The sequence below is a fragment of the Aquila chrysaetos genome, unplaced genomic scaffold, assembly GCF_900496995.4.
Source record: "Aquila chrysaetos chrysaetos unplaced genomic scaffold, bAquChr1.4, whole genome shotgun sequence".
NCBI lineage: Eukaryota > Metazoa > Chordata > Aves > Accipitriformes > Accipitridae > Aquila > Aquila chrysaetos.
In genome coordinates this window covers 131,483-145,128 of record NW_024470395.1, presented here as the reverse complement: position 1 = coordinate 145,128, position 13,646 = coordinate 131,483, and the positions used below count along the sequence as shown (strand labels likewise).

Genomic DNA, 13,646 nt, shown 5'->3' with positions numbered 1-13,646 from the left:
CCTAAAAACGAGGGTTTGGACCCAAAAAAGAGGCTTTGAAGATGATAAATGGAGCTTTGGACCCTAAAAATGGAGGGTTTGGACCCTCACAATGAGGCTTTGAACCTGAAAAATGCAGAGTTTAACCCAGAATTGAGACTTTGAGCCCTAAAAATGTGGGTTTGGACCTGGAAATGAGGCTTCAGACCCTAAAAATGCAGGTTTTGACCCTAAAAAGCGAAGCTTTGGGGCGTTACCGTGAGGCTTCAGATGCTGTAACTGTGCATTTGTGCCCAAAATGGGGCTTTAAACTTCTAAAATGGGGCTTTGGACCCTAAAAATGAGGGTTTGGGCCCTAAAATAGAAGCAAAAAGCGGGGTTTGGATCCTGAAAATTAGGGTTTGAGCACAAAACCTAAGGGTTTGGACCTTAAAACTGAGTGTTTGGACTCACAAAATGGGGCTCGAGACCCTAAAAATGAAGCTTTGGGCCCCAGAATGAGATGCGTTACTAAAAATTGCAATGTTAGACTCTGACTATGAGGTTTTGGACCCTAAGAATGAGGATTTGTTCCCCAAAATGAGGGTTGGGACCCCCAAAATGAGGATTTGTTCCCTTAAATGAGGGTTGGGACCCTAAAAGTGAGGATTTTTTTTTCCCAAAAATGAGGGTTAGGACCCCCAAAATGAGGATTTGTTGCCCAAAATGCAGATTTGGGCCTTAAAACTGAGGCTTCGCACCCTAAAAAGAGGCTTTTGGCCCTAAAAATGAGAGTCTGACCCCCAACCCGAGGGTTTGGACCCCAAAAATGAGCATTTGGAGCCTCAAAATTTGGGCTTGGAAACTGGAATTGAGTCTTTGGACCCGCAAATCAGGGTGACACATGACGCATGTGACACGTGATGGGTGTGACACGTGTGACAGGGCGTGACATGTGTGATGTGGTGTGCAATGTGGTGTGACGTTATGGGTGTGACACGTGTGACGTGACGGGGTGTGACACGTGACAGGTGTGTGATGTGTGATGGGGTGTGACACGTGATGGGTGTGACAATGTGACGGGTGTGACACGTGACGGGTGTGACACGTGTAATGGCGTGTGTGGCGTGTGACACATCGGATGTTTGATAGGGTGTGACACGTGTGACGGGGCATATCAGGTATGACACGGGATGGGGTGACATGTGAAGGGTGTGACACGTGTGACAGGATGTGACACGTGTGATGGGAGCGTGACAAGTGATGGGTGTGACACGTGTGACGGGGTGTACACGTGACATGTGACCGGGTGTGACGCGTGCGACAGGGTGTGGCACGTGTGACCGGGTGTGACACGCGTGACAATGTGACGCGTGACGGGGCGTGTGACGTGTGACACGTGCTGGAGTGAGGCGTGACGGGTGTGACGCGGTTGCCATAGCAACAACCCCCGCCATAGCAACCCCTCCAGGGCGGAGCCGTCCCCACAGGCCCCGCCCCTCCCCGCCCTTGATTGACATCGAGGTGGGCGGAGCCGACTGCACAAGAACTCTCTATAATCACCACAGGTCGGACAGGAAGTGCCGCCAAGCCCCGCCACTCCCGGACGAGGAAGCCCCGCCCCCAGCAGCGTCACACCGGAAGTCCCGGCTGGTGGCTCTAGGACCAAAAAGGAAGTCCCGCCTCTTCCCCGGCCTGCGCAGGAAGTCCTGGGCACTGCTTCCGGCCCACACAGGAAGCCCCGCCTCTCCAGGCCCCCAAAACAGGAAGTTCCGCCTCTCCAGGCCCCAAACAGGAAGTCCCGCCTCTTCCTGCCCCGACAGGAAGTCCCACCTCGACGGCGCCCTCCACCACAGGAAGTCCCATCCGCAGCGTTACGTCACTTCCTGTCCCCGGACGCCTGGGTCCCTCCCGGAGGCGGCGGCCATTTTGCAGCACGGCTACTGCAAGAAAGCCCCTCCCCTGCTGCCCTCGGGGGGCGTGGCTGAGGAAGCCCCGCCTTCCGTCACGTGGGCGGGGCTTCCCCACAGCCAATCAAAGGGGCTCAGAGAGCACCAAGACCCGCCCGCTCCCCAGGGGTGACGCCTCAAAGCTGGGGAAGCTCCGCCCACCCAGGCTCAAGCTTTTCCCCTGGGGTAAACCACGCCCACACTGGGGTGAAACCCCGCCCCCAGGCGAGACCACGCCCCCTTTCATCAGGCCACACCCCTGGCTAGGCCACGCCTCCTAGGCAACACCACACACCCCCAGGATAGGCCGCCCACTCTACACTAGGACCCGCCCCCTAGTTAGGCCACACCCTCTAGGTAAGCCCCGCCCCCCCCGGGATAGGCCCCGCCCCACCAGCATCCGGGATTAACCCCTTCCCGCCTGGCCTGGAGGCTCCTGGGGGGGGGGGTGTCTGTGCACGACCACCGTTTTGGGGTGAATCCCCCCATTTTTGGGGATCCCCCCATTCCCGAGGGGGCGGAGCCTCCGTGGGGTTGGGGTAGGGGGGAGTCTCCCCAGTGTTGGCCACCCCCCTCGTCCTCCCCTCCCCCCCCCCTCATACCTTGTAGTAGGCGGGGGGGGCGGCGGGGGGGGGCAGGTCGCGGAGGGGGCAGGCGGGGGCGGGGCAGGCGGGGCGGGGGCGGGGCGGCCCCCGGGGGGTTTTGGGGGGCCGTCGAGGACGCCGCCGCCACCACAAAGCCCCCCCGGCCCCCGCCAAGGCCAGCAGCGCCGCCGCCCCTCCCCCCGCCCCCCCCGCCACCGCCCGCCCCCGCGGAGGGGGCGGGCCGGGACCCGGGGGGGGGGCTCGTCTGATTGGCTGGGCCTAAGGGGTGGGGGGGGGGGGGGGGGTCAGGGGGGACCCGGGTATCCGGGACCCCCCCCCACCCCCCCCCACCCCCCACCCCGTACCTGCCCCCTCCTGCTCCGTCGCCGACCCGGGGTCCTGGGGGGGGGGGGAGGGGTGAGTGAGGGGACCCCGGGGTGCCCCCCCCCGCCCCCCCCCGGGTGGGGGACACCCCCCCCCCCCCCCCCCGCGCTCACGCTGTCCGACGCGCAGGGTGACCCTCATGGCGCGGGTGAGGCAGGCCCCGCCCTGGCGGTTCTCCAACCCCTCGGGGGTCCCGTCCGAGGTGGCTGCGGGGAGAGTGAGGTCATCGAGAGGTGCTCCACCCCCTCCCCGTGATGTCACCGCCCTCCGCAACGATGTAACGGCCCCCGCCACCCCCCCCCCCCCCGCCGACACCCCTCCGAAGGCCTTTTCTACCGCCGTCGCCTCCCCGCGCCGACGCCCCGCCGACATCCCGCCCCTCCGGCGGAGCCCCGGTGATGTCACCGACCCCCCCCCGTGACATCAGCACCCCTTCTGCTGACATCGCTACCCCCCCGTGACACCCCAGGGGGTCCCTGATGACACAATAACTGTGCTGACACCCCTCCAAATGCTGTCCTGCCAATGTGTGCGTGTCCCCCAGGATGTCACCCTGATGACATCACTCCCCTCCGGCACCTCCCCGATGACATCACTACCCACGACAACCCCACGCGGGCCTCCCCGATGACGCAATAGCTGCACCGACGCCCCTCCAAACCGCCTTCCTACCACCGCCACCTCCCCGCGCCGTCACCCCTCCCCTCCGGTCAATCCCCGGTGACATCACCCCGTTCCCCCCTCCCCCTCCCCTTCCGATGACCTCACGGGCGACTCACTGATGATGTAATAGTCGTGGAGGCGCCGGAACTCGTGACCCCAGAGGTTGGGGCTGAACTCCTGGAACTTGATGGTGAAGCGGACGTCGCGCTGGGGGCGGTCGCAGGTGAGGAGGAGGGTGGGGGCGGGGGGCACCTGGCAGCGTCGCGCCTGCGCCCCCCCCCACCAGGTAAAGCTTGTAGTACTCGTAACCCCCCCCCGGCGCCCCCCGCGCCCGGGCACACCAGGTCCAGGCGGTCGCCGATTTGGGGGTACAGGACGTAGCCCCCCGCCGCCAGGAACCTGCCGGAGAGAGAGAAAAAAAGAACGCGGGGGGGGGTAAGGGGGGGGGCAGGCACCCGGATGCCTGAGTCCCCGGGGAGGGGGGGCTGGGACCCCCACCCAAAATTCTGGTGGAGTTGGGGGGGGGGGCACCCAGATGTCTGGGTCCCCTGGGGGGTGGGCTGTGGGGCTGGGCCCCCCCCCCCAAGATGCTGGTGGAGTTGGGGGGGGGGCACCCAGACGCCTGTCTCCCCCCCCCCAGACACCCCCTCCTTCCCCTCCCCCCCCCTTCCCCCCCCCGGGGGACCCAGGCGTGCGGGGTGGGGGAGGGGAGGCGGCAGCGCCAGCGTTGCCATGGCAACAGGGAGCTGCTGCCCAACCCCCCCCCCCCCCCCAAAAAAAAGGGGACCCAGCCGTCCGGGGGGGCACCCGACGGGTTGTTGTGTCACCGTGTCCCTACAGCCGTCCCCGCGTCACACCCCCACGGCGTCACCCCCCCCACCCCGTGTCACCCATCCCGTGAACAGCGTCACACGCACCCCTGCCGTGTCACACCCGCTCAGCGTGTCACACGCACACGGTGTCACACGTACACACACACACACACACACACAACACCCCAACCGCAGCCTGACACACAGCTCAGGGGGTCACCCCCCCCTTACACACCCCACCTGACACAGTCACACACATACAGGCACACAAACGCACCCCGACACACGTCACACCCCCACCCGACACCCGCAAACACCCCACCAACACCCAGCAGGGAGCACAACACCCCACCGGACAGCCTGAGGCACACCCGCACGCTCACACACTCACACCTTCCCCCCCACTCACACCCACACAGCCACACACCCCCACACCCCCCCAAGACGCTCACACACCCCCCCAACACTCACACACAACACACACACCCCCTCAAGACACTCACCCCCCCCCAACACACGCACTCACACCCAGACATACACCCCCCCCCCCCACATAGACACACGACACCTCCCCCAAGACAGTCACACACCCCGGCACACGCACTCACACCCAACACTCACACACAGACATACACACCCCCCAGCACAGACACACAACCCCACAAGACACTCACACACCCCGACCTGACACACACACTCACACGCAACGCACTCACACACATCCCCAACACACACAACCCCCAAAACACAGACACACAACACCCCAAGACACTCACACACACACAACACCTCCCCCAAGACATCCACGCACCCCGACACGCACACTCACACCCAACACACTCACACACACACCCCCCCCGACACAGACACACAACACCCCAAGTCTCTCACACACCCTGACACGCACACTCACACTCTACACACTCACATAGGCGCACACGCACACCCCCTGACACAGACACACAAACACCCCAAGACACACACCCCCCCGACACACTCACACGCACACATACACACCCCCTGACACAGACACACGACACCCCAAGACACTCACGCCCCCGACACGCACACTCACACCCAACACACTCACACACACCCCACCCCCAACACAGACACCCCCGACACAGGCACACAACACCCCAAGACACTCACACCCAACACACACACAGACACCCCCCCGACACAGACAAACAACACCCCCCCACCCTCACACCCCCCCAACGCTCTCTTACACACCCACACCCTTCCCCGACACACACAAACACTCGCACACGCTCACACCCGACACCCCCCCCCCGTCAGCAAGCAGCTGGTGCCTGACACACACACGTCCCTGCCAGACAGTCAGCGTCTGACACACACGCACACACAGACCCCCCAGCAACACCCTGTGTCTGACACGATCACAGCCCGCGTCTCACACAGACCCCCCTTGTTGCACACTCGCACCCCCCCGGGTGTGTCACAGGCAGCCACCCCCCCCAGGTCTCACACACAGACACCCCACACTTGTTGCACACCCCGTCACACACAACCACACACCGGGACACGTGGATGCGGTGTCACACACACACACACGGGGTCAGGCACAGCGTTACACACATGTTCATGGTGTCACGCAGCGTCACACAATCATGGTGTGACACACAGTGTCAGACTGTTACACACACTCACAGTGTCACACACACGCTCAGTGTCTCACACACACTCGCGCGGTGTCAGTCACACCTGGTGTCATACACAGCGTTACGCACACATTCATGGTGCCACACGCTGTCACCCACACTCATGGTATCAGTGTCACACCCATGTTCACAGTGTCACACACACACGGTGTCAGACACAGTTACACACACGTTCACAGTGTCACCCACACTCACGGTATTGGTGTCACGCACACGTTCACGGTGTCACACCCGGTGTCACCCGCTCCCAGTGTCACACACAAACACACACACAGGCACACCCGGTGTCACCCCCACACTCACGGTATCGGTGTCACACACACGTTCGCGGTGTCACACACACACGTTCGCGGTGTCACACCCCCCCCCCCCCGTGTCCCCCAGCCACCCGCACCCCGCGTCCCCGTCCCAACTCACCGCATCTCAGGCTGACCTGGGGGGGGTGAACCAGCCCCACACGACCCCCCCCCCATCCCCTCCGATCCCCCCAATCCTCCTGGACCCCCCCGGGTCCCCTCAGACCCCCCCGTTTCCCACCTTTTCTCCTCAGGCCCCCCCCGATCCCCTCAGAACCCCCCAGTTCAAGTCCCCCAGAATCCCCTCAGCCCCCCCGGTTCTTTCAAGACCCCCATAATCTCCTCAGCGCCCCCCCTCCACCTCCTCTCAGCCCCCCCCCCTCCCCCCAATCACCTCAGCCCCCCCCGGGTCCCTTCAGCCCCTCAGACCCCCCCTGTTCCCGTCTTTTTTCCCTCAGACCCCCCCGGTTCCCGCCTTTTCTCCTCAGGACCCCCCCCGGTTCCCCTCAGACCCCCCCCCGGTTCCCGCCTTTTCTCCTCAGGACCCCCCCGATCCCCTCAGACCCCCCGATCCCCTCGGACCCCCCCCGGTTCCCGCCTTTTCTCCTCAGAACCCCCCCGATCCCCTCAGCCCTCGGTTTCCCCGATCCCCCCCGGGCTCACCGGCGGTTCCCCGTGTGCCAGACCACCGGTTCCAGGCTGAGCCCCGCCGCCCCCGCTCCCAACACGGCCACCAGCAACGCCGCGCACCGCCCCGCCATGCCGACCGACGCCGGGGGGGCGACGACGGCCTCGGGCATCGGCCGGGACCCGGATCCCGATCCCGATCCCGATCCCGGACCCGGACCCGGACCCGGACCCGGACCCCCCCCCCCCGCCGGCGGCTGCGGCCCCGGCTGCGATCGCCGCCGGCTGCGGCGGGACCGGGGCGAGGGGGGACCGGCGGGGGGGCGGAGCCTCCAGGGGAGGGGGCGTGTCTTTTTAGAGGAGGCGTGGTTTGCCGTGGGGAAAGGAGGCGTGGCTTGGTGGGCGGGGCCTCTACCAGCGGGGAGAGGTTGGGCTCGGAGGTGGGGTGGGTGGGGTTTGGGGGGAGGGGCGTGGCGAGGCGCGGGGCTTCGGGTAGACAGAAAAGTGTGACGGGGCGGAGCTAACGGGGGGGCGGGGCTTCGTGGGCGGGGTTTAGAGTAGACTGACGTGGGGGAGCCGGCACTGACGGGGGGGCGGGAGGCTAGGAAGGGGCGTGGCCATAAAGAGGTGTGGTCACGCATATGGGCGTGACCATAAAGGCGGAGGCGTGGCCACAGGGCTGGGGGCGTGGCCAGCAGCGCCACACACGTGGGGCACACACCCCCAGCCATCCCCCCCCTTTAAGGCCCCGCGCCGCCCCCCCCCGTGGTGACATCACCACCCGTTGCCATGGAGATGGGTGAAGCTGCTAGAAACAGCCCCGCCTGTCCGGGGGGCTCTTAAAGGGGCAACGCCACCAGGTTGGGGTGGGGACCACTGGGTGTACGGGGGTGTGGGGGGGGTGTAAGGGGGTATATGGGGGTGGTGGGGGGGCGTATGTGGGGTTTAGGGGGGGCTTAGGGGGGGTGGGGGGGGTATGGGGGGTACGTGGGGGTGTAGGGGGGTATATAGGGGTGTAGGGGGGGTATATGGGGGTGCAGCTCTGCTCCACACCCCCATCTGTGACAGTACAGACCGGTGACAGCCGGCGACGGTTACAAAACCTTTAGTACAACGGGGGGAGGACAGGGACACTGCGACCCCCCCAGACACCCCCCCCCAAACCCTCGACCAGACCCACACGTGACACCCCAAAACTCCTCCCGACCCAACAGCACCCTAAAAACGACCCCCGACCCCCCCCAAAGGCCACCATGTCACACCAAGCCAGGGGGTCCCCGGGGGGGCTGTAGGTCACAGCCGGTGGCCCTGGGGGTGTCGGTGTCCCCAGGGGGGGGTTGTAGCGCCCCCCCCCCGAGGAGGTGGGTGCTGGTGGCCCGAGGGGGTGACAGTCGGTGTCCCCGAGAGGGTGACAATCGGCGTCCATGGACAAGCTGGTTCTGGTGTCCCCATGGGGGTGACAGTCAGTGTCCCTGGGGGGGGGTCACAGTCGGTGTCCCCAAGAGGGTGACAATCGGCATACGTGGGGCGGTTGATGCTGGTGTCCCCGGGGGGGTCACAGTCGGTGTCCCCAGAAGGGTGACAGTCTGTGTACATGGAGAGTCCGGTTCCGGTGTCCCCGGGGGTGCCACAGTCGGTGTCCCCGGGGGGGTGACAGTCATTATACACAGTTCCGGTGTCCCCAGGGGTGTGCCAGCCGTTGTCGCCAGAGAGGTGACACTCGCCATCCCCGAGAGGGTGACAGTCGGCGTGTACGGTTCCGGTGTCCCCGGGGGTGTCCCACCCGTTGTCCCCAGGGGGGTGACAGTCACCACACACGAGCCCTCCGTCCCCAGAGGGGTGACAATCGGCATCCACGGTCCCGCTGTCCCAACCGTCATCCCCGGGGGGGTCAGGCCCCCACCACCAGAGCTGTAGGCGATTGTCCCCCCCCCGGGGGCGGCCCGTCCTCATCCGTCCCCTCCTCATCACTGTCCCACGGCGCCGGGAACAACCGCTGCCCCGAGGCGGTGGCCAACAGCGGGAGCCCGGGGTGCAGGCTGGGGTGCGGGGGGGGGGACATGATGACACCCAGGTCTCCGGGTGACCTACACCCCGGGGGACCCAGGTGTCCGGGGGGGGACACCCAGGTGGCCGGTGGGGTCTGGGGGGGGGACACCCCGGCATCCGGGTGTTACCTGGTACCGTTGACGCAGTCGCGGAGGGCACGGAAGCGCAGGTGGGGGGGGCAGCAGGGGGGGATCCCCCGTCCCCGGGGGGGTCAACGTGTCCCAAACGGTGACGAAACCGTCGGTGTCACCGCTCACCAGGAACCGCCCCGTCCTGGGTGGGGGGCGGGGGGGGGTGTCAGCAGGACCCGGGTGTGCGAGTAACCCCCCCCCCCCCCCAAAAAAAAGAAGGGGGCCCAGGAGTCTGGGGGGTCACTCACGGGTCGAGGTCGAAGGTCACGCGCTGGTTGGTGCCCACCCGCCGCTCCAGCGCCAGCAGGGGGCGCTCCGGGCGCCGCAGGTCCCAGCACAGGACGTGGTGGTCCTGGGGGCGGGGCTAATGTGGGACACGCCCTCCCCAAGCCACGCCCCCCCCCCAGGAGCCCCTGCCCTACAGACCCCAGCCCCCAAGCCCCGCCCCCAGCCATAAACCCCCACCCACTTCTCAGAGGCCACACCCCAAGCACAAGGCCCCACCCCATCTAAGACTCCGCCCCCTGCCCTGAGGCCACACCCCTGGTTCCCAAGCCCCGCCTCCAAAGCCCACACCCATCTGCCCCACAGACAGTAAGCCCCGCCCTCAGCGCTAAAGCCCGGCCCACTGCCTGGCAGCCACACCCCAACCCTGACACCCCGCCCCTTGCCCTGAGGCCACACCCACAGCCACAAGCCCCTCCCACAGCCTGCATGGCCCCGCCCCTGCATCCCCCCACCCACAGGCCCCACCCACCCCGCAGGCCCCACCCACCTTGCGCCCCCCCGCGTAGAGGCGGTTGCCATCGGGGCTGAAGCAGAGGTGGGTGGGGGCGGCGGGGAGGTGGGGCCAGAGCGCCAAGGCTCCGCCCCCCTCCAGGGCGTACAGCCCCAGGCTCCGCCCATAGGAGCCACAGGCAAACACCGGTTGGGTGGGGCTGAAGGCCAGGCAGCCAATCAGGCCCCGCTGGCCCTGCCCCCCCCTCTGCAGGGAGAGAGAGAAACACACAGGGATGAGGCCACGCCCCTTGGACCTTGCCCCGCCCCTCCATCAGGCCACACCCCCTCCCCCAAGCCCCACCCCTTCACAGCTGCCCCAGTAGGCAGGCAGCCTTCTACCCAAACCCCACCTCCTTTAGGCCCCACCCCCAAGCTCCACCTCCCTCAGGCCCCACCCCCAGACCCCACCCACCCTCCACCCCTTTAGGCCACACCCCTTTAGGCCACACCCCCACCACGCAGCTTCCTGTCCACCCAACCCCTGCAGCCCTACCACCCTCAGGGCGCCCCACCCCTTCAGAACCCCCCCCCCCAAGCCCCACCCTGAAAACCCCACCCACCCTAGCCCCACCCCTAGCCCCCACCCACCCAAGCTCCACCCCTGTAGCCCCCACCCACTCAAGCCCCACCCCTTTAGCCCCTACCACCTAAGAGAGCCCCTGGGGTAACCCCCCCACCCCCCGCCTCCCTAGCCCCCAAGCCCCACCCCCTTAAGCCCCGCCCCCTTAAGCCCCGCCCCCTTAAGCCCCCGCCCCCTCAGGCCCCGCCCCTCACGGTGGAGCCGCCTCTCCTGGCAGTGCCTCCCGGGGCGGTGGGTGGGGAAGAGGCGGACGGCGCCGTCGAAGCCCCCCAGGAGCTGGGAGCCGTCAGGGGCGAAGGCCAGCGAGTGGGGGGCCACCGGCTCCTCCTGACCCCCCCCTCGTCACTTGGGGGTCCCCTCGGCTCCCCCCACACCCCCCCAGATCCCTGGGTGCCCCCCACGTCTCCCTCCCCCCCACCCCCAGATCCCTTGGTACCCCCCCCTCAAAATGTTGGGGTCCCCGGGATGACACCTGGGTCCCCTGTGTCACCCCTGTGCCCCCCCCAGGACTCCTGGGTGCCCCCCCCCAACTTATGGGTGCCCTCCACGACGCCTGGGTCCCCCCCAGACACCCGGGTGCCCTCCCCCCCACTCCTGGGTGCCCCCCCCGGACAACTAGCCCCCCCCCCAACTCCTGGGTGGCCCTCCCAACTCCTGGGTGCCCCCCACCCCACTCCTGGGTGCCCCCCCAGACAACTAGCCCCCCCCCCAATTCCTGGGTGCCCCCCCCCCTACTCCTGGGTCCCCCCCCACCCCTGGGTGCCCCCCCCACCAGGTGGCTGTAGGCGCGGAAGGAGCCGCGCAGGGTCCCGTCGAAGGCGTCCCAGAGGTGCACAGGGTTGTCCCGGCTGCTGGCTGCCACCCTGCCCAGTACAGACCAATAAGGACCGGTAACCTCCCAGTAACATCCCAGTAACCTCCCAGCAACTCCCAGAAACATCCCTCCCTCTGCAGCTCCCCCCATCCCCAGTGTCTCCCAATAACACCCAGTGACCACCCCAAGCCCTTCCCGGGATACCCCTCTAAAACCCCAGGCTCTCCCAGTTCCTGCCAGTAAGAATCAGTGATCTCCCACTAATCCCCAAGCTGCCTCCCCAGTGTTTCCCAGTAACACTCAATAACAACCAGTGCCACCAATACCCACACCAGTCCCTCCCAGCGTCCCCCAGGCCCCCTCCCAGTACCCGCCAGCCCCCTCAGCCCCCTCCCAGTGCTCTCCAGTCCCTCCCAGCCCCCTAGCAGTGCCCCCAGTCCCCCTCCCAGTGTCTCTCAGTACCCCCCTAGTGCTCCCAGTCTCCCTCCCAGCCCCCTCCCAGTCCCCCAGTCCCTCCCAGTGCCCTCACAGGCAGGTGGGGGGCTGACTCGAGTCCATCAGGGGGAACCAGGTGAAGTCGTAGATGGTGTCGCCCTCCGGCACCCGCAGCGCCGGCACCTGCACCCGTAGTCACCCCCACGCACCCCATGGGTGACCCGTAGTGACCCCCGGCTGCCCCATAGCCACCCCCAGCCCCCCAAAACCCCCCAAGACCTCTGCACAGACCCCCTTGTGCCCCATAGTGACCCCCACAGGCCCCCCCAAATACCCCCAAGACCGCCATAGCAACCCCCGGCTGCCCCACGGGTGCCCCACAGCCACCCCCAAGCACCCTATGGGTGCCCCATAGCCACCCCCGGCCCCCCGAACCCCCCCAACACCTCCACAGAGACCCCCAAGACCCCCATCTGCCCCATGGGTGCCCCATAGGAGCCCCACAGTGACCCCCAGCTGCCCCATAGCCACCCCCAAGCACCCTACGGGTGCCCTATGGCCACCCCTGTCCCCCCAAAACCCCCCAACACCTCCACAGAGACCCCCAAATGCCCCAAAGTGACCCCCCAGGCCCCCCCAAATACCCCCAAGACCCCCGTAGAGACCCCCAGGCACCCCATGGGGGCCCCATAGCAACCCCCAGCCCCCAACCCCCCCAACACCTCCATAGACACCCCCATGTGCCCCATAACACCCCCCAGGCCCCCCAAATACCCCCAAGACCCCCATAGCCGCCCCACAGCTGCCCCACAGCCACCCAACACCCCCCCCCCCCCCATCACCCACCAGCTGGGGAAGGGGCAGCCCCGGGGGGGGGTCCCGGGGGGGGCGGGAGGTCGAAGATCCGCAGGGTGTTGTCGTCACTGCAGGTCAGGATGCAGGAGCCGTCGGGGGCCCTGAGGGGAGGGGGGGGGGACACCCAGGCATCCGAGTCAGGGTGGGGGGGCACGATCAGGGACGGGACCCCCCCCACCCCCTCCCCAAGGGGACACAGGTGTCTGGGACCCCCAACACCCTCCCCCCCCAAAAACCCCCAGAGGGACCCAGGTGCCTGGGGAGGGGGTGGGGGTGGGGTGGGAAGGGGGGGAGGTGGGGGGCGGGAAGGGGGGGTCAGTGGGGGGGTGGGAAGAGGGGGAGGTCGTTTTGGGGGGGTCTTTCTCTCACCACTTGCAGCCCCGCAGGAAGTTGTGGGGCCGGTGGGCGAACTCCTCCCGCGCCCCCCACACCGGCCGGGGGGGGGCGGCCCAGCTCGTAGGGGGGCAGCCTGGGGTGAAACGGGGAGGGGGGGGGGGGGTCAGGGACCCCCAACAACCCCCCCCCCCCTCGCCCCCCCGACCCCAGGCGTCTGGTCACTCACTCCAAGGCCTCCAGCTCCTGCGGGGGGGGCTCCGCGTCGGGGGGGGGGCTCGGAGGGGGGAGGGGCCCCCTGGGGGGCTGGAGGGGGGAGGGGGAAGGTCAGCACTGGGGGGGGGGAGGAGAACGACCCCCCCCAATTCGTCCGCCCCCCCCCCCCCCATTCGCACCTTCCACCATGGGCGCCGCCATGACAGCGCTCAAGCTCCGCCCCTTCCCGGCCTGCACCGCGCGAGGGGAGGCGGAGAGGGAGGCGGGGGCACGGGTGACCCCGCCCACTTGTGGCGGGACCCGAGCGTTCCGCTCGGGGGGGCGGGGCGTGGGAGGGGCATGCGGGGCTCCGGGCTCCGCCCCCAGAGTGGAGCCGGGCGTCCCGGGCTCCCCCCCCGCACCCCGGTAGCGTGGCCGAGCGGTCTAAGGCGCTGGATTTAGGCTCCAGTCCCCGCGGGGACGTGGGTTCGAATCCCACCGCTGCCAGCGGGCCCC

At 67.3% G+C, this 13,646-nt stretch overlaps 2 protein-coding genes and 1 non-coding gene across 3 annotated transcripts; 1 reads left to right on the top strand and 2 right to left on the bottom strand.

Moving 5' to 3' along the window:
- Positions 1-1,497: 1,497 nt before the first annotated feature.
- On the bottom strand, positions 1,498-7,320 carry EFNB3 (ephrin B3). The gene is given in 7 exon segments (XM_041121911.1): positions 1,498-2,770; positions 2,857-2,890; positions 2,989-3,081; positions 3,655-3,815; positions 3,817-3,869; positions 3,871-3,937; positions 6,995-7,320. Coding segments are annotated over 7 exon segments (1,002 nt in total). The 5' UTR covers positions 7,132-7,320; the 3' UTR covers positions 1,498-2,313.
- A 727-nt stretch (positions 7,321-8,047) lies between these two features.
- On the bottom strand, positions 8,048-13,424 carry WRAP53 (WD repeat containing antisense to TP53). Its single transcript, XM_030006778.1, has 10 exons — positions 13,331-13,424; positions 12,972-13,071; positions 12,598-12,703; positions 11,842-11,930; positions 11,271-11,361; positions 10,704-10,825; positions 9,914-10,121; positions 9,387-9,490; positions 9,136-9,280; positions 8,048-9,101 (listed from the first exon to the last, which is right to left on the bottom strand). The coding sequence occupies exons 1-10, from the start codon at positions 13,350-13,352 to the stop codon at positions 8,850-8,852; spliced, it is 1,239 nt and encodes a 412-aa protein (XP_029862638.1). The 5' UTR covers positions 13,353-13,424; the 3' UTR covers positions 8,048-8,849.
- Positions 13,425-13,555: 131 nt separating this feature from the next.
- Positions 13,556-13,637, top strand: TRNAL-UAG. The gene has a single exon. It is a non-coding gene; the product is annotated as a tRNA-Leu (tRNA).
- The last annotated feature ends 9 nt before the right edge of the window (positions 13,638-13,646 follow it).